The 19,656-nt window shown below is 64.3% G+C and overlaps 1 protein-coding gene across 6 annotated transcripts in view; it reads left to right on the top strand.

The window, feature by feature from the left end:
• The window catches only part of IQSEC1 (IQ motif and Sec7 domain ArfGEF 1), a 275,586-nt gene that overhangs the window by 223,244 nt on the left and 32,686 nt on the right, over positions 1 to 19,656 (top strand). For 4 of the 6 annotated variants that reach the window (XM_052655636.1, XM_052655717.1, XM_052655473.1 and 1 more), the window contains exon 1: positions 131 to 240. The exons of the other annotated variants lie outside the window; for them this stretch is intronic. In XM_052655636.1, the coding sequence (XP_052511596.1) occupies positions 176 to 240 (65 nt within the window). In that variant the 5' untranslated portion in view covers positions 131 to 175. Of the gene's footprint in view, positions 1 to 130; positions 241 to 19,656 lie in introns of those variants that run through there. 6 annotated transcript variants of the gene reach the window in all.

Raw genomic sequence — 19,656 nt, 5'->3', positions numbered from 1 at the left:
GCGGGGCGGGCTCTGCCGGCCTGGGGCTCGGACTTGGGGCCGGGAGCAGCGGGGACCTGCGGGCGCTGGGCCGGGCGAGCCGAGCTGGTCGCGTGGCGGGCAGGCCGGGCGCGGGCGGTCGGGTGTCGGCCCGGGTCCCGCGCGCCCGGCCCCGCCGGCTCCCGCCGCGGCCGCCATGTGGTGCCTGCACTGCAACTCGGAGCGGACGCAGTCCCTGCTGGAGCTGGAGCTGGACAGCGGGTGAGGGCCGGGCCGGGAGGGTGCGAGCGGGCGTGCGGGGCCCCGGGGCCCGGAACGCGGGGCGGGGTGAGCTCGCGCGCCCCCGTGACCGTCGGCCGGGAGCCCGCGCGGGCGAGTGCCGCGAGGGACCGCTGGGAGTGGGTGTCCGGTGCTGGCGGGGGAAGTGCGGCCAGCGGGCGTCTGTGCCGCGCCTGGCTGCAGGCCTGCTGCTGCCGGGCCGGGGCCTGTGTCGGGCGGACCCCGGCGGAGAGCGCGGGGGGCTGCGCAGGTGCGCGGGGGCGCTCTGGCCGGGGCATCTGGGCGTGCGCCGGAGCGGCTGGAGCCCGCAGGTGGGGTTCTGCGTGGCCGTGACTGAGCCACGGGGTTGGAGTTGTCTGTCGACGTGTGCCTGGTGTGGTCAGCGATGGAGTCAGAGGGGATGAGTTGTGTGTCCCAGAGACCATCCCTGCTCTGCTCCGGGGGCCTGTGGGTTGGTGGCTGGCTGAGCATCTGCGGGCCTGTGTTTACGGAGAGAGGGGAGAGTGTGTGTGTGTGCTGGGAATATTGATTTCTTCGCTCTGCCCGCCAGCACAGCTGCCCCCCCGAGCTGTCTGCAGGCCCCTTGAGGAGCAGGGCTGGGGGGTGGAGGGGATTTGTTGACAAACGGTCCTGGCCTGTGTCAGGCCTCCTGGGAGGGGGGACCCACCTGCAGCCGTCTGATCTCTGAGTTCAGAAATTCTGCAGCTTGTGTCTGGCAGTTGCACTGAGAATGCACATACGTCCCCCTCCACTCCCCACCCCCCCCCGGGCCCGCCCCCTCCCCCCCAGTCCCTGGGCTGGAGGCTCCACGTGGGGTTGTGGGGGTGCGGTTCCCAAGGCCCCAGCGCTCCTTGCGTCTGGGGCGGAGGCCAGGCCGGCTGCAGCTGCAGGGCCAGCTGTCTGGAGTCGGTGGCTGCAGTCCGAGAAGGGGGGCGGCCCATGATATTCACACCCTGCACGTGCCGCTGCCGTGCACAGCTGTCCGCCCCGCACTCGCCTGCAGCGCTCTCCTTGCTGTCCCACGTCCCCGTGTCGCCGGGCAGCACGCTGGGGCTGAGGGTCCTGTGGTCAGCATCACGGCTCTGCGGTTTGAGTGCCGGCCGCGTACAGGCCCTGCTCTGGGTCATTGAGCACAGCCCGGAGCCACTGTCTTTGTGGGACCACAGGCCAGGGGACACAGCCGTGAGCACAGCTTAGAGTCGTTGTCCTGAGGGGTCTGTCTGTCCGCGAGGACTTGTTCAGCCTCGCCCTTCCTGCTGGGATGCCCACGCCACCTCTCCTGCATGTCTCCCGGTCCCGCGTCCCTTCTCACTGGCAGGCCCTCCGCGCAGCCAGTCTGAATCCTCCAGCTGCAGGGAGGCCCGCGGGGGCCCATTTGCGGTCAGAGCTGGTGACGAGCAGCTGCTGCTCGGCCTCTGCTCAGGCCCAGAGCACAGCTCCTCCTTGGGCCTCTGAGCAGGTGGGACCCATTTGCTGCTGAGTGCCCGGGGGAGGGTGGGAGAGGGTCAGCTTTGCCCTGGCCTGGGGAGGCTTAGCCCGCTTGCCCCTGACCTAGAGTCCTTCCCGGTGGCCCAGAGAGGACTCAGCAGGCTCCAGAGGCCTCAGGACACCCCCAGTGTGTAACAGGTCCAAGACCACCCGTCCTGGAATGGCCGTGACCACCCCCGGCCAGCAGCACGCCGGGAACCTGTCCTGGGTGCTCTGTGCTCTAAGCCTCTCCCGCCCTCCCTTTCTACACCGACACAGTGAGGCAAGGGGGCCAGGGTCCTGACCAGAGTCTTCCAGGGCGAGCCCAGAGTAAACCCACGTGTTCTGATGGCGGCCTGCGCAGGGTCCCTGCCCGCCCCGCCGCTGTCCTCGGGGCTTCGCTCAGGGAAGTCGGACTCTGAGCTGGTTGTGCTAATATTTACACAGGTTTGGTTCAGAAACACGGACAGGGCTGCCGGCTGCACAGTCAGACGGTGTGAGGCTGGACAAATAGGTCTTTCTCGAGGAGTCTGGACTGGGCCCCAGGAGCTCCGGGTGCAAGTGTGTACGGGTGTTACCTGGCTGGGCTCTATGGAACGTGGGATTGCGGTTTGCCCGGCGAATCCAAGAGTCCAGGGCAGCTCAGGGCATTAGGAAAGAGGGGCTCAGGGAGGCAGACAGCCTTGATTGCAAACCCCAGCTCAGCTCTGTGAGGTCACGCAAGTTTCCATACCCTGTGAGCCTCAGTTTCCCCGGCCGTGACAGGAGATGGTGCCACTGCTTCACGGAGGGGCCCGAGGCCCTCCCAGTGGGCCTGGGAGCCCTCGCCGGGCTGGCCACCCTGGCCTCCGTCAGAAGCACGGTCACCCGGGTCAGCGCCCGGCTCTGCCCCCCACCCGGGACCTGCTGGGTTTTCTTCCTTCCTCTTTTGTGAATTTCCTCTGCATTGTCATGACGTGTGGAAAATCCACCTGGTAATGAGCCCAGAGGCAGGGCAACCACACAGGGGTCATGGACTTGGAGGTGGCCCGGGTCCCCTGGCCTGTGTGTGTGTGTCTGTGCAGAGGCTGTTGAGTCGGATTGGTCGCTCGTCCTCAAAAGCAAACGGTAACGAGTTTAAAGGTCGTTACGGCGCTTAAAGAATTAATTGGTCTGGCCTTCGAGTATCTGGCTGTTCCCACTGCGTGAGGGGAAGCTGGCGGTGATCGTGTGGGGGACGTGGCCTGGTGCCTTCTGTCTGCCGTGGCTGTACCTGAGTTGAGCGTGTGCCCCCCACGCCCAGGGCCAAAGCTTGTGCACTGCACCAACCACATGCTGGGCATGGCCGTCCTTCACCCACGAGACACCAGTGGACACACAGGCTCCCAGGCCCCCGGGGGCTTGTTCTCTGGAGACACGTGTGCAGCCTCAGGGGCGGCCACATCTCACTTCCTGTGTTCCTTTATTCACTCACCAAACCGTTTCGGAGACCTGCCTCTGCCAGGCCCCAGGCTTGGCGTAGGGGAACAGATGACTCGTGTGAAGCCGTGCGGCCCAGTGCCCAGGCCTCCAGGTTGCACAGAGCCTGACTCTTCCGAGCCGCGTGGCTTGGGTGTGTCGCCTTGCTTTCCCACCCGTGACACGGGCCTGGATGCCTCGTGGGGCTTGTGCGGCTTGGCCTGCTGGCAGCCCTCTGCCCCGTCGCCGTATGCTCCCCTGTGCTCACTCTCTCGCTGGTGTCTGGGCTGAAGGCTGGTTTCTGGAGTCTGCACTGGGGGCCGAACCACCTGGTTGCTCTCTTTCCTGTTGCTCAGCCGCTCAGTCGTGTCCGACTCTTTGCGCCCCATGGACTGCAGCACGCCAGGCTTCCCTGTCCCTCACTGCCTCCTGGAGTTCGCTCAGATTCACGTCCGTTCAGTCTGTGGTGCTGTCTAACTATCTCATCCCCTGTCGCCCGCTTCTCCTCTTGCTTTCAGTCTTTCCTAGCATCAGGGTCTTTCGCAGTGAGTTGGCTCTTCTCATCAGGTGGCTGAAGTATTGGAGCTTCACCATCAGTCTTTCCAGTGAATATTCAGGGTTGATTTCCTTTAGGATTGACTGGTTTGATCTTGTTGCAATCCAGGGGACTCTTGAGAGTCTTTTCCAGCTCTGCAACTTGAAAGTGTCAGTCCTTTGGTGCTCATCCTTCTTTATGGTCCAGCTCTCACATCCGTACATGACCACCGGAGAAAACCACAGCTCTGACTCTACGGACCTTTGTGGGCAAAGTGATGTCTGTGCTTTTTAATACGCTGTCTAGGTTGGTCATAGCTTTTCTTCCAAGGAGCAAGCGTCTTTTAATTTCATGGCTGCAGTCACCGTCTGCAGTGATTTTGGAGCCCAAGGCAATAAAATCTGTCACTGCTTCCACTTCTCCCCCTTCTGTTTGCCATGAAGTGATGACTCTAATAGCTTTTAATGCCTTCTTCGTACGTGGCTGGAGCTTCTCTGCTCCTTGATGGAAAGGACTGTTCTTTCCACTTTATTTCCTTGGTTTGCCGCTTCCTGACATGGAGATGGTTCACTGCGAACTTGAGGCCCAGGTGTGGAGCCACAGCCAGGGTCCCCTCCCTCCGTGTATAAATGGGGAAGCTATGACTGCCTTGTGTTTTCCTCTTTGTTCCAAGGTTGCTGTAATAATAATAAAAACGACAAACGGTTGCCGTTTGGCAAACTCAGTGAAGGACTTACTTCTCAAAGCAGTTTTTGAGAAAGAGTGTCTTCTGTGCCCCTTTTTCAGTTGGGGGAGGGTTATGTGACTGGCCCAGGTCACCAGCCAGCGAGTCCAGCAGCTGAGATGTGGTCTCTGCCTGCCTGACCCCGAGGTCTGCGCTCTTCACAGCCAGGCTGTGCTTCCTCTGGGACTCAGTAATCTTCAGCAAAACAAGTCACATCGCAAATGGAACCTCTGGTGTGTTCCCCGCAGCACAGAACAGGAGTCTCGTGGCCCCTGCTGTGCGGAGTCCCAAGGCGTTCCCAAACGTGCCAGCTGGCTGGCAGGCAGATTGTCTGTCCTCCTGGTGTCTTGCCGGACACTGCAGACCCCAGACACTCAGGTGGGGTGCCAGCCAGACGAGGCCCCCGCTTCCTACAACTTGCTGCAGGCCAGTCTCGGTGTGGCATGGTGTCTCGGGGACAAAAGCTGACTGTCCTCTGACATGCTGAGGGATCAGTGTGAACACAGCCGGCCTGCGGGTGGTGAGGAAGCCCAGGGCCACAGCCTCCGATGACCCTGGGGGACACACGTGCATGTGGGCTGCTGAGTTCCATCCCGTGGGAGGAGACAAGGGCCAGTAAGAAAACCGGAAACTTTGAAAACAGCCCCAGCGGGGAGCCTCCTGGTTTGGGTTCCCCGGAACCGCCCGTGGTCCGGGCAGCGTGGGTATCTGTCTGCATGCCGACGTGAGCACTTCCTCCCGGTGCCCGGCGCTGTCTCTGGCTGGGAGGCTTGGTGGTGTGAGAACTGGACACGTTTCTCTGAGGGAAACCTTGAAAACGGTGCCTTATTGTATCATAGTAAGAGCTCAGTACGTGTGAGCTATGGCCGCGGTCAGGGCCATTCTTGACCCTGACTATTTCAGAGAAGGGGCCCTCCCCGGGAGCCCGGGCATCGCGTCACGTCCCCTTTCTGGGCCTGGGCGTCCCCCTCTGTGGGTGAAGAGCCACAGGACCCGGGGGTCGTTTGTTCAGGGAGGGGGCTGGGGCCAGCAGCTAGGAGGTGGATGTTGTAGGCTGCCTGTGATCGGGGGCACGTTCCTTAGCCTTACTGGGCCTTGGTTCCCCCATTTGTAAAAGGTGGGTGGTGGGAGGCGCTCCTTAGCTGAGCTAGTCTGCATAGAGTGGTGGACGGTCGCCTCCAGGTCTCTGCAGAGCCGGGGGCTCCGGGCCGCGGTTCCCAGCCGGGAGTGGGTGGCCCCTCCTTTTGGCCGCGGGCTGACCCAGGCCTGCTCCTCCTGTGTGGCGGCGTTGACTGGGGGCCCTGAGGGCAGTGGGTGAGAGGAGGGGCCTGGTCGTGGGCTTTGGTGGGTGCGCTTGTCGTCCCGCTTGCAGCTGAGGGCTGCACCTCCCCCGCAGGCTAGACCGTGTTGTGTCCAGGGCCTCAGCAGAGCTAGGTGACATCGGCCACGGGACGGGGAAGCAGCCCCTCCAGGCTGGGCACAGCCCCACTGGTGCCCAGGACTTGCGGGCAGGAAGAGGACCCTCACCTGGCTCTGGTGGGTCTGGAGTTAACAGAGGTTTGAGCCACGCTTGAAACCAGCTACAGGATAAAAAGGACGGGGTCTGACATTTGGTGGCCTTTGAACCTTGCACACACCTGGCCTCTCTGACCCTCTAAGAGCCTTGTGGCGTGGCTGGTATTAGTCCCATTTTGCAGACAAGGAGACTGAGGTGAGGAAAGTGAAGGCCACACAGTCAGCCTTGCGCTGCGTAGGTCTGGCCCTCTAGTTAGTGTGTGTCTTCCTCCCTCCCTGACGTCGTTGGGGGGGACTGGGCTTGAGCTCTCTACGGTGGGGATGGGGGAGACGCAGGAAGGAGGTGTGGGCGAGGGGCAGCACCCGCCACCCGGGGCTCGGGTGCCGGCCCAGCCGCCGCACAGGGCCGCGCACAGAGTCCGCTCTGCGGACGCGCTGCCCCTGAAGCTCCGGCCAGTGGCCTTGTGTCTCAAAAGCGTGTTTGCCGCACCATGAGGTCACTTGGGGGTGAGAAGTGTCTTCCGGATCGCCGGGGCCTTAGGAGTGGGGGTGCTGGGGGGGTGCCGGGCTGGTAGCCCGCGGTCAGGGACGGCCACCTGCTCCCGGGTTCTTATTACCTGGTCTGACTTCCCCGTGTAGAGCCCGGTCAGGCCCGCGACTGTGCTGTGCGGGGAGAGGAAGTGACCGGGAAGCGCTTTCCCGTGCTGTGTGCCCGCCCCAGGCAGGCTCAGCTGCGCAGACCCAGGCTCTGTGTTCCCTCTGGCCCTCGGCTTTCTCAGAGTCATAAATTAACCCTGCTGGCTTTGTCACTTTTTTTCTCCCTCACTCAGTAAAAATGGCCAAAGGGCCCAGAAAGTTAGACGGCAGGCCTCGATGTGGGCAGCGGATTCCTAGCGCTGCTTTAAACTCCTCACCATGGAAACCCCCCAAGCGCTTGCAAGGGTGTCACAGCCCCCCCGGGCGCTTTTGCTTCCTCGCCCCTGGATTAGGCAGATCCCAGACACCGTGCGGATGTTAACGCGAGGGGCTGTTGTGTGGTCGGCCTCGTCTCTGGTGGCGGAGCTGTGTTCCCCGGCGGGTCCCTCCAGCTGTGCCTGGCGGCCGGTCGCTGCCAAGGGGCCCGAGTGACGCCCACCCCATAGGGCAGAGCAGGCGCTGCATCAGGCGTGAGACAGGACCAGGGCTCTCTGCTCCCCGTCCCCATGGGGCCCTGCTTGCTGCCTGCGACCCCCTGTGCCCCAGTCTCCCCCGAGACACATGGGCCCCTCCTCTTGCCTGGCCCCTGGGTGGCCTGACCTGCAGCCTCCAAGCACCTTCTGTCTGGCATGGGAGACCAGGCTCCCCCAGGCACTGCCTGGGCGGCCTCTGTGCCTTCTGTCTGTCTGTCCTGCAGCTCCTGCCCTGGCGCCTGAGTCTGTCCCCCTCCCCACACTGCCCACCCCAGAGGCGGCAGTCAGCCCGGACCCCGCCACACACACACAACCCCCCTCCCTCAGTCTGTCCCCCTCCCCACCTGCCCACCCCAGAGGTGGCAGTCAGCCCGGACCACACACACACATACAGACACACACACACAGACACACACACACACCCCACACACACACAGACACACACACACACACACACCCCCACACACACACACACACCCCACACACACACACACCCCCAGCCAGAGAGCCGCCCGGTCAGCGCCCCCCCTCCCCTCCTCAGGTCGTGGGTCCCATGCTCGGACGCCTGTCTCTGAGCAGAGGCTTGCGAGGGCCTCTGGGTGTTGCCGTGTGGCCCTCACAGTGGCCTTGTGAACTGCACGACACCCGCATCTCAAGGCTGAGAAGCTGAGGCACAGAGGGTCCTAGCCGCCTGCCTCAGGGCACGCAGCTCCTGCCTGCCAGGTGCCAGACGGGTGGGGCTCTGTGCTGCTGTGGGAGGTCAAGGGGCAGCATCCTGACCTCCCAGGCCCTCACCTGGGGGGCCGCATGTGGGGGGCCCGTCACCACGCCGCAGATTCAGGTCCTGGGAGCCAGGCAGGAGGGGTCAGGGTCAGACAAGGCAGGCGGGCCCCCCCAGCCCACCCCAAGAAGAGACAGTGGAGGTGGGAGCATCAAGCGCCGTCACGGGGGGCCGGCGGTCAGTGTTCAGTCAGCTCCCCCCACCCCACTAAGTTACAGCCCCTCGGTGTCTCAGTTTCTCCATCAAGTAAACGGGCAGGCGAGAGGGCCCCTGCCTCGGCAGGGTGCCGCCTCCAGCTCTGAGCGCGAGCTCTTGCTGACTGCCAGCCCCCAGAGGATGGCGAAAGGGTGTCTGCGCAGTCCCGCCCCGGGGAGTGTCGGAGGGGAGGCAGGTGTATGGGAACCCCGAGCGTCATGCCCGCCCGTGCTGAGTTTCCAAGCCTGCCCTCCAGGGGGACAGACGTGTGCCTCCCAGGGTCAGCGGGGTCCCGAGGCCTCTTGCTGGCGATGCCCCCTCCGCTGTGGGCACCCAGCGTCCCAGGAGGGCCGTGGACACCTCCAGAGCCCACAGCCCTGGGGGACAGGGCCCTGTGGGGGCGGGTGTGGGTGCCGGCTCCCAGGAGTAGCGATCATGACAGAGATTTTAAGTCGGCAAGGACCTGGAGGATTTGCGGGTTTACAGGGCTTTGTGGTGGTGGGGGGCTGGTCAGGCAGCTTGGGGGCCCCAGCTGGGTGGGACGGCAGCGCTGGGTCGACAGTGTCCCCGGCCCCGAGTGGGCCCCGCGCCTGGTCCCAGCCAACAGGGTGGGCCGCCGGCGGGAGGCCTGCGCGACAGGGCCGCTCTCCGCCCGCCGGCTCTCCCGAAGCCGGTCTCCCCAGCCGGTGCCTCCTCCCTGCCCTGTCGGCATCCCTGGGGCCCGGCCCAGCCCCGTCTGCTGGAGTCTGCCACAGAGAGCTGCTTTCTTTAAGTCCCTTTTGCGCGCATGGAAATAACTAGAGGCCTCTGTGTTTAATTTGGCTTAGCCGGGAAGATTTTTGGCCGTGCGTGTATGTGTGTGTGCATTCGGAAAAATCTTTCCAAGTGTGCCCTGGCATCGGAAGCCCGAGTCCTCCTGTTGCAAATAGTCAGAACCAGCAAGGGCCGCCCTGGCTTCGCCGGGGGCGACGGTCTTGGTGGGAAGCAGTGGCCGGTGAGACACACAGACAGGATCGGGCGATGCCGTCTGCACCTGAGATGCGGCGAGGGGAGCGGAGGTCCTAGCGCTCAGGTGAGCCGAGGGCAGGCTGAGAGGACAGGGCTGTATGCGTGACACTAGGGGTCCTGGCTCCCCGCATGTGCCGAGGCTGGTCCTGGCCTGGACACCACGTGTCCTGCGTCTCTTTCTGGCCTTGACAGAACCTCACAGCCTGTCCGCCGAGCCCTCGTCTCCCATGTGCAGAGCCGAAACAGCGCCGTGCGCTCACCTGGGCGCTTGCAGTTGGCACAGCGGGTCCTCCTGTGGTCCCCATGTGCCTGCTGGGTGTTTGGTGGCAGGACTGATGTCCGTTGCTTCGCGGAGGCCGTGGAGGCCCAGAGCGGGGAGGCTACCTGCCCAGGGTCACTCAGCCCAGCAGTGGGGCAGCTGGAGCTCGACCCCATCCGGCCTCCCCCCAAGCCCGGGCCCCACATTCCATGCGGGCGCTTCCTGAGCTGCCGAGCAGCACTCCCCACACAGAGGGGTGAAGGGGGCTGCCCTGGGTGGGCACACCCCAGGGTGTCGCCTGGGCATCCGGGGTCAGATGGATGCTTTTTAGGACTTCCCTCAGCTCGGTCGTTAAAGAATCCGTCTGCAATGCAAGAAACCCAGGTTCGATTCCTGGATTGGGAAGATCTCCTGGAGAAGGGAATGGCAACCCACTCAGTATCCTTGCCTGGAAAATCCCACGGACAGAGGAGCCTGGCGGGCTACAGTCCGTGGGGTGGCAAGAGTCAGACACGAGCGAGTGACTGAACCACACCACTCTCCGCGTGAAACGGACGAGGGAGCATGTCTACTGAGTCGAAGCTCGGTGGCCACAACGACCAGGGGATCGTGGTCATCATCCGTGTGACGGCGCCATGTCAGGGGGACCCTCAAAAATCCAGCTGTTGGGGGGCGCGGCAGGCCAGAAGGCAGGGTGCACGGAGCTGCGGGAATCCCGGGGCCCTGCCCCTGGGACTTGGTGTCCTAAGTTGGGCTCCCCGAGGACGGCCGGACCCTGGGCTGCATGCCTGACTTCTGCTCTCTGAGTCGGTCGCGAGTGCTGGTCCTCAGCAAGCCTGTGAAGCAGACATGACCGGCGGGAGGGTGGCGTAAGGCCTGGAGCCCGTGGGTGTGGTCGGGCTGCAGGGAGCGGTGGGACTGTGGCCAACAGAGAGAGAGCCCCTGTGGGCGTGGCCATCCCCACGCGGGAATGTGTGCCCACGGGGCCTGATCCTCGGGGGCCTGTCTGGAGCTCTGTGCTGAGACCCTGTGAGCCCCCTCATGGGGAGCCCCGTGCCCCTGAGAGCTCTGCCTTCTCATTGGCCCATGAGGAGACGCCGGGTGGGCACCAGGCCTCCGGGCCGACGCCAGGGTCCCAGATGGCTGGGCCCCACCCTTGCCTCGGTCCTGGCCCAGATGGCGCTGGGGAGAATAAAGGGCTTTCTCACGGCCTGTCTCTGCACTTGGCCGCGGGGCTGGCGTCAGAGGCCTGGTTCTCCCGGGATGCAGGCCTGGCCCCTGGCCTGCTGCTCGGCCCCCCGGCGTGTGGGGTGAGAGCCCCAGGCCGATCGGGGTCCCCTGGGACTGATGGTGACGCCGTGTGCGCAGCATCACTCCAGCGGACGCCCTGGCCAGGCTCGACGGCCGGCTGTGTGCGCCGGCCCCCACCCAGAGCCCCGGGGTTCCCCCGCCAGCTGGCGTCTGGCCCTCCTGAATGAGCATGTTTGCCGCCTTGGAGGAAGTCAGCTCCCACCTCCCGGCGGGGCCCCCATTGGTGCAGGCCTGCAGGCCTCCCAGGGCTGGGTGGGGGGGCCCCAGGGAGCCACGCCAGGGTGTCCCTGCAGCGGCTTTGTGACTCGAGGCCTGGAGAGCAGTGTTCTGGGTGCAGAACATGCGTCTGTCCCTCCAAGAAACGTGCCAGGCCCGCAGCCGTTCGGGGTGATGGGTGGTGAGCGCAGATGCGGGCCCGTAGAGGCCGTGCCTGCCGGCTGGGACCCAGGGAGCCTGTCTGTCCGCAGGGGCCTGTGCCCCTGCTTGCTGTGAACAGGCAGGGAGGGAGCTTGACTGTGGGCAAGGGTGACAAGGTGACCTGGGTGCCGTGCCAGGGCCGGGGGAGCCACCCAAGGATCCTAGAGGGCGGGCGTTCGGGGTCCCAGGCCCTGCCCCTGGAGGGAGGGTAGAAGTGTCCCAGGCCAGCTCCGGGCCCCACCCGCCTGTGGGCCTCATCCTTAGCATTTTGGAATGCGCTGAGCGGACAGTCGGGTCCATCGAGCCCCCGGTCACGGCAGCATCGCTCGCGTAGCATCGCCGTTCATTTGTGCAGCGAGGGCCCTCTGACCTCCCCGAGCCCTGTCCGCAGCCCTGGGGGCCTGAGCAGGGGGTGTGCACCCTACCCCCTGCCACTGGAGCCAGCTTTCCGAAGCGGAAACGCGGCAGAGCAGGCCTTCAGGCTCCGAGCCCGCAGTGCAGAGCCGGGGGCGGCGGCGGAGGCACAGGGAGACGCCTCGGTAGCTGCAGGACCCCCTTCCCCACCCCTCCTGCCAGGTGACCCTTACGTCCCATGCTGGCCACACTCCGAGCCCTGGGCCCCGCTGGGCTGGACCTGACTGTGGCCTCTCAGGGCTGACCTCTGACCCTCCGGCCGTCCGGGCTATTTTGATGGGAGTGACTCAACATGGAGACGCAGGGAGGTCCGGCCCGGCTTCAGCAGGCAGGCAGACAAACCTTCTTTATGTTCTGAGTGAGACCCATGCCAGAGACGCTGGAGCCGCCCCCTCCTGGGGGCCGGAAGGGTGACTTGGAAACAGGCTGGCAGGCCGGGGCAAGGGCCTGGCGGCCCAGCGGACGCGTGTTCCTCCCCTCTGGCCTTGCGCTGGAGAGAACAGGCCTGTCTGAGGAAGGGCGCGGCCCCGGCCCCCTGGAAGGGTTCCCGGCCGTCTGCAGGGCTCCTCGCCCTGGCGCCCTGTCCCGATCCATGCCCCGCGGTGGCAAAGCTAAGGCTCGGGCAGGGGTCAGACCCCCCACGCAGTCTCTCACCGGCTCACATTGGGACTCCGTGGGGCAGTGACTACCCTACGGGCCCCTGAGACCCGGGGCAATGCCCCACGGCGCGGGCATCCCAGCACTGCGCTTCTCCCGGTGGGCTTGCGGCCCGTCTCGCCAGCAGCAGCTGACAAACTGGGAGGTGCTGGATGCTAGTGTAGGGAGCGGGGCTCTAAAAATAGCCTCCCACCCAGAAGAGCCCATTGTTCTGGGTCCTGTATTTTTATACGTGTACAAAAGCCGCTCCTGGAGGCCTCTGTGCCCATAATTAGCGCCGGAGCCGAAGCCCAGGAGGCGGAGCGGGGCTGGACCTCATCACCAGCAGGACAGGCCTCGGGGCAGCAGCCGCAGTCCTTGCCCAGAGGGGATGGGGCAGTCAGGCCAGCGAGCCGTGCCCACGTGGCGTGGAGGGCAGTGGCTGGACAGCTGCGGGGGGGCCCTTCTGCTGCCCCACCCTCAGCCCCGCCCTCCTCCCCCGACCCCACCCGCCAGCGTCCCCCTCCCTCCAGCACCCCCATTCTGGCCTTCCCAGCTTCTCAGTGGCCTCTGCCCCTCCCAGCGCCCCCAGGGTGTCTTCCAGGACCCGAGGACAGGCATCGGCATCTCCCTGCTCCGGCCTGTCACTGGCCCACGGTCCAGCCACTTTCCCCTTCCCCCGTCACAGCCGGCACAGGCCTCTTGTCACTGAGGGTTGCTGAGGGTCGCTGCAAGGAAGGATGGAGGTGCTTTTCCAGAACACTGCTGCTGTCTACCCCGACCACCGCCCCAGCTGAACCCGGGACCCTTCCCTGGCCTTGCCCCGGTGGTGGGGTCCAGCGCCCCCTCCCCATCGAGCCTTGTGGGGTCCTGAACCCTCAGGTTCCTGCAGCCCCAGGCGTAGCCCACCGGCCTTGTGCCCACGGTGGACCCCGCCTCCGCTGCTCAGCCTCAAGAAACGGGGGTCCTGAGCAGAGAAGAGCCCTCCGTCACCGCCCAGGGTCCCTCCCGGGGTCCAGACAGCAGGCGCCTGCCTTCCCGCCTCAGGCACTGGGGCCTGGGCTCTGCTCGCCAGCCTGCGGTGCCTGGTGTGTCTCTATTTCTGTTGCTGATGCCAGCCGTCAACATAGCGTCCCCCACGTCTCTGTTACTGTTCCCGATGCCAGCCGTCAATGTAGCGTCCCCCGCATCTCTGGCCCTGACCTGGCTGTGTCACAGAGCTGGCTTCAGTGAACGTTCACGGACCGGAGTGGCCAGCCCGGGGGTGGAGGAGGGTTGTTGGGGGGCTCCTGGGGAAGTCAGATCTCCCAGCGGGGTCCCGGGTTTCGTGTCTACATGGTGGTCCCTGTGCAGCCCGCCACCCGCGTCTGTGGTTTGGTCAATAAGACTTTGCGGGTCCTGAGAAAACCTCTAGTGACGATAAAACCGGTGAGCTGCTTCGATCACTCTCCTCTTTAAACGCTTTGCTTGCTTATTGCTTTCGGCCATCCCGGGTCTCGGTGGTGGTGCCCGGCTTCCATAGCGGTGGCGTTTCTTGCGAATCATGGGCGGTTGCAGCAGGACCCTGGCCGGGCCTGGGTTCTGCAGGCCGAGCTCTCGCTGTGCACACAGCCCTGGGGCGGTAAGAACCTTTCGCTGGTGTGAAACCGGGCACAGGCCGGGGGGCGGCACCTCGGGGCGACTTGGACGGTGGCTGAGGCTCTGCGCCCTTGCCGTCAGTGGAGCAGGCCCGGCCCCGGTGCCCACAGGACAGGCAGGCGGGTGTCCACCCAGGGCTGGTGGCCAGCACTCAGCTCAGCGGTGGGTTCCGCCCGGAAATACGTTCTCTGCTCATTTTATCGAAGAGAAGCCAGACATCGGGATGGACGAACGTTCCTGGTACCTATTTCTAACATAAGGAAGAAGAGGAAGACGGTGACCGCCGCTCTCTGTAGACCCAACAGAGGCACACGGGCAGGACTCGGGGCTGGGCGTCCAGAGGCGGGGCTGCGGGGCGGCGGGCAGGGAGGGGCTGGCCGGCCTCTCCCCCCGGGCCTGTTTCCTCTGCGTCCAACGGGAGGTGCTTGGCTGGGCCATTGGGATTCTAGACGGCCCACGGGTCACAACTGGCCAGGACTCTTTGAAAGTCCAGTTTCTGGGGCCACAGTGCTGGCTGACCCTTTGAATTCTGGGGAGCTCCTGAGTCAGGCAGGAATCAGCTGCCGAATCTCCCAGGAGAGCCTGGGGACCAGCCCGGGTTGGGGGCCACTCTGCAGGTACCTCGATTGTGCCCACTGGGCACCCTGAGGGAGGGGTGGCAGTGCCCGGCCAGAGGGTCCTTGTCCTTCTAGAGCCTGAACGTTATGGTGGGGAGTTAGAAAAGCTTCCGGCTTGCTTTTAGAAACCCTGTTTCTAGACAGTTCTGTCATGTTTGCGGGGGTTTTCTGCATAGAGGTGGTAAGTTTGGGTGGGTTCCAGTCTCTGTGGCTCCGAAACCCGACCATCCCCTGGCCCAGGGCCGAGACTGTCCTCCGTAAGTCTATGCCCTCCCGGCCCGGGTCCCGCTCACAGACCTGGGGTCCGCGTGGCAGACAGCATAGCCCCCAGGAGTCTGGCCCTTCTAACACGGCTCAGAGCTGCTGGGAGTGTGCATGCCTCCGGGTGCCAGATGCTGCCGTGGTGCAGACCTCTCGGCACGGGCCTTCCCACAGACAGCGGCTGGCACTGCAGAGGTGCAGCCGGGAGGGTGGCGGGGGGCTGGGGCTCCTTGAGACTCAGGTGGCCTTTGAGCAGAGAGCTGGAGGAGGCGAGGGGCAAGCCAGGTGGCCGTCTGTGAAGACCCCAGCAGAGCGGAAGCCCGTGCAAAGGCCCTGTGGTGGGAGTGCATCAGGGTGTGGGGGGCCATCCTGCAGAGCCTTCTGGGTCACTGGGAGGACTTGGCCTTGAGCCCCGGGAGGGCAGCAAGTGGATGAGGGACCCGGTCCAAGTTGTGTCTCGACATGTCCCAGCTGCTGAATAGGAGAGGCGGGGGGTGGTGGGCGGGGCCAGAACACAGCAATGAGGTAGGGGCCGCACGGGCCAAGCCGGCCCCGACGTGGTGGGGGGTCACCGAGCGGTCCGATGCTGGCTCTCTCGAGGGCGGCAGGGCCTGCTTTGCTGGCAGATGACGCGCGGAGTGTGAGCAAGACGGTTGCCAAGAGCGGCCCGAGAGGGCCTGGAGCGGCTGGAAGGATGGAGTCGCTGTCGGCCGAGTCGGGGTGGTGGGTGGGGTGGGGGCCTTCATTCCAGGGGCCCACCGGGCAGCAGAGACAGCGTACCCAGGCCAGACACGGGTTCTTTCGGCTCCTGTCTGATCACTGTGTATCCGCGTTAAAGCCGACTGGGGACCTGGGTGAAAGCCAGACCCTCCCGACCGCCACCAAGCCCTTAGGGCAGCCTCGACTGTCCAGAAGGCTCGTCCGCGCCCTCAGCTTCGAGACACTGCTCCTCCTGGCTGAGCAGAAATTACGCTGGTGTTAGGTGGCTGTTTGGACGGCTGCGGCTCCAGCTTCCCCCAGTCCCTCAGCACTGCCTGGAGGCCCTGAGCGCTCACCGGAGGCCCTCGCTGCCTCTGCGTCCACCCATCCTGAGGTCCTTCTACCCGAGCTGCCCACCAGGGAAGGTGCCCAGCATCTCCCTGAGAACAGGAGGTCCGCAGTTCCTCTCCCCCGGGAGGGCCAGGGCTCAGTGTCCGCTGGGGCCCATCAGTCCCTTCGGTGGCCAGCCAGGTGTCCATCCTAAGGACTGCTTATCAGCTGCGGTCCTGGCTGTGATGTTTTAGGCCTCCCTGGAGGCGGGTGTGGGTGACCGGTGCAGGAGCAGCCTCCTGGGTGCCCCGGGAAGCCCGCTCCGCCCCCTCCTTGCTGGCACACCAGCTCTGTGTCCGTTTACACACTCACCTCTCCCTTCAGATCCAGCCCTGTGTGTCCTTGTCCGCTGGTGCTCGGGGCCAGGCTAGCCCTCAGGGAGGGGGCTGCCTCCAGGCCCAGGCACGTCTCACAGAGTCGAAAGCCTGGGAGGGTGATCTGTACTTGAAACCTTGTTGTAGTCTGAGCTCTGTAACCTTGGGCACACCCCGAACCCAAGTCGCCCTTCTCCCATCAGCAGAGGGCGGGGGAGCCAGGCCTTCTCAATGGGGTCACGGCAGGGATTATAAACGCGAATTTAGCTTGCACTTTGGCACTCTGGGTGACTGTATGTGGGGCATGACCCACCACAAGCCCGCTCAGTCCCTGAAGACTGGTTTTCCAGACCCTGCTGGAATGCCTGCACTCCCCGAGGCAGCCCCCTACCACCGCCAGGCCCTGAGTGGCTGACGCTCTGCCTCCTGAAGCCACACTGCCTTCACCCCGTCTCTGCTCCTGTGGCCCCTCGACTGGGGACATGGCCACCAGTCCCTTCCTGCCCTCCCCTCCCCTTCAGACCCTGCCCTGGTCTGTCTGTGTTTCTCACCCAGAACGTAGTGCAGAGCAGGACTCGTCCCCTCCCCATCCTGGGCGATAGACCTCTACTAATGTGACCACAGAGCCGCAGGAGCCCCGGCGGAGGGTTGGGAGGGAAGGCTTGTGAAGGCTGCTGTTGACTCTGGCTTGAACCTCCCTTTCTGGGAATCAGAAACCCTGAACAGAGCATGGCGGAGGCATGAGGGAGCCTGTGTGTCTGGGACGCTGTGTTGCTCGGGCCTGGGCACTCTGCTGGGAGTGTGGAGACAGCTCTGGCATGGACGTCTGACCACAGGCAGGCCTGCAGATGGCTCTCCCTCCACGTGGGGCTGGCCCACTGAGAAGACAGTGGCTTTTCCAGACAATGTGACCACCACTGGCGCCACGCACCCCAAGCTGGTTTACGTCGTGACCACACACGACCCCAGGATGCAGGGCCCTGGACCCCAGCCCTGCCCCCAGGGGCACATACTTCCTCTCTGCTGCCAGGTGGCAGGTGCGCCCGATGGGGATCCAGTCCCCTGCACCCGTGACCCAGCAACTCAGCTTCACCACCCCACGCTCCTTGTCTGCGGAAGGGACAGTGGCCCAGTGTGCCCAGGGGTGGCGGTTGGGTTACAGGCCATGTAAGTTAATCATCCAATACAGTACCCGCATACCCCGAGGCTTTATAGGGAGAGTTGCTGTGTGTGTGTGTGTGTGTGTGTGTGTGTGTGTGTGTGTGTGTGTGAGCGAGCTGTTCAAGCTCAGCGGGTGTGAGTGTGGGCTCTGATCTCGTGAGCTGCGTGTCTCGGGACGGGCCAGCCTCTCTGTGCCCGTGACATGTGTCAGCGGTCGCGGGGACTAAGCCCAGAGTCTATAAACATTGTTTCTGTTCTTGGCATCATCAGTGCTGGGGGCAGCAGCGGGTCCCTACTTTTGCCCACAGCCTCCTCGACTAGCGTTTTTCTTAAGAAAAGTCATTCATGACCTCACAGGCCATAATTAGAGACGTCCGCATGGCCGCGGGCCCCCTGCCTGACTCACTCACCAGCTGGAGTGGGGATGTGGCATCTCAGCCTTGGAGCCGGGCCCCTTCCGGGGACCGCCCCACCCCCTGGCCCGGCAGCCCCTTCAGGAGCGTTTACAGCTCTGGCCATGGGTGCTGTCCGAGGAGGCCCGTCCAGCAGTCAGGGCGGGTGACCCTGGCACCTGCCCCTCCCGCCTCTCACTACTGGGACCTGCAGGCGGGGCCCTCTCTGTCAGAGAACTGGAGACTGCACTTAGAAAGCACTTTTCATGAGCCGAGGGCTTTTTGAAGGCTGCCTCCGTGTACTGACGTCAGTCCGTCAGTGCCAGGGGTCCTTCTGCCCCGCCTCCTACAGGTGTCTGCCCTGCTGCGGCTTGCATACCTCCAGGGACAGGCAGTTCAGCCGCGCGAGAGCATCCTTTCTCGAGCTGGGTGACGTGGGTCTCAGATCTGTCCCCCCGGAGCCATCCACCCTGTACTCTGCCCATGAGCCCAACAGAGGCTTGGCCGCCGGCCTCAGGTCATCACTGGCCGCGCGCTCCAGCCCTCGGTTGGAGGCGGCCGTGTGCCGTCGTGGGTGTTGGCATGTGGCCCCAGCCGCCGTCCGTGGTGGCCTTGCGGGAGGCGGTGCTCACAGGCCTGCAGGGGCGAGTCAGGGACGGGTCGGTGCTATCTGCCCAGGCTCACGGGAGAAGGTGGGGGTGAGCGCCCTGGCCTTTGGAACCCACCTGGAGCTTCGGACGGTCTTCCCTGTGAGCCGACACCTGTGGTGGACAGCAGGTCTGGGGCTGTTCTGGCTTCTCACTCCGCATCACTGACTGGCTTCACAGCCTGTATTAAACTCCCATCAGCTGGAAAGGTCCCCTCACTGTTTTTCACAAGAACTTCCATCAAGCCAGACGTTCGCCCTGCCCCCCGGCCCACCGTCTTAAGTTGTTTCCATTATATTGATGTGTAATTTATGTAAATCAGTCCTTTGTTGACAGGCATTTAGATTATTTCCAAGTTTCTACAATCAGATACAGCACAGCAGTGGAATTCCTTGCATGCACCTCTGCGTATTGGCCTTGCTTCCTTCGTGAGACTCTCTGGGAAAGGGAGGCCAGATCAGAAGCGTCTACCCAGAGCGCTGGCCGCAGCCCTGACTCTCCCAGGAACTCTGAACAGTCGGGGAACAGCAGCGGTGTGCATGGGGCCCGCCCAACCCTCGATCTGCACGTGGCCCAGGGTCTGCGCCTGCTCTTGAATCCCTGTGTGTTGCCAAGGGCCGACTCTAGAGCGTCCAGTCGTGGCCGACGGACAGAAGCTTCCCCGAGAGAGGGGGTTCCTGGGTGGTGGGAGGTGGAGCTCCCGCTGGGCGAGCACCATGGTGAGGAAGAGGTGTTCGGGGCTGCTGGGGGCTGGGCCAGCGGCCTGTGTCCCTGGGGCAGGCCACCCTGGGCATCCAGAGCTGAGGGCTGGCCAGGACAGAGGGGCCTGAGTCATAACCTCAGTGGATTCAGCTCCAGCATCTGGAGGGCTGCAGTTTGATGACCAGGTCTAGCTGGTGCCCTGAAAAACAGGCCAGCGTGCTTGTCAGCACCCGGGGTTCCCCCGTGAACGTGCCTTTGTGCTCACCAGGGCTCTGGCTCGGGTTAGGAAGCCCCCTGGGGGTCTAGCGTGTGCCGCTTCTCTTCGGGGTCAGGAAGGAGTGATGTTCTCTGGCTCAGGACGGTGCGTGCTCTGCTTGCTTCTGTCCAGTCGTTCGCTGGAGGACAGTGTGCCGTGCTGGTCACAGTGGTGTGGCCTGGCCACTTCTTATCAGGACGGTTTGAGGATTTGACTTTTGAGGTATGCAAAGGCCGCCACGACACACAACTCAAGCGGACACTGTTCACGCGGAGGCGGCAGGACTTGGGGACGAAGAGAGGGCGTGGCGCCACGGAGTGGACGTAGGGGAGGGGCTGGCCGGTGACTCAGCTCAGGACTCCGGCTCAGCCTCTGCGAGGGGACGGGGACCACCACGGGTTAGGTGTGGGGCAGGCAGGTTGTGCATTGAGGGTGGCGCACGTCAGAAGCCCC

Source organism: Budorcas taxicolor, chromosome 1 (genome assembly GCF_023091745.1).
Source record: "Budorcas taxicolor isolate Tak-1 chromosome 1, Takin1.1, whole genome shotgun sequence".
Classification (NCBI taxonomy): domain Eukaryota; kingdom Metazoa; phylum Chordata; class Mammalia; order Artiodactyla; family Bovidae; genus Budorcas; species Budorcas taxicolor.
Note: the sequence above shows the minus strand (reverse complement) of the source record. Positions and strands in the feature narration are given on the sequence as shown.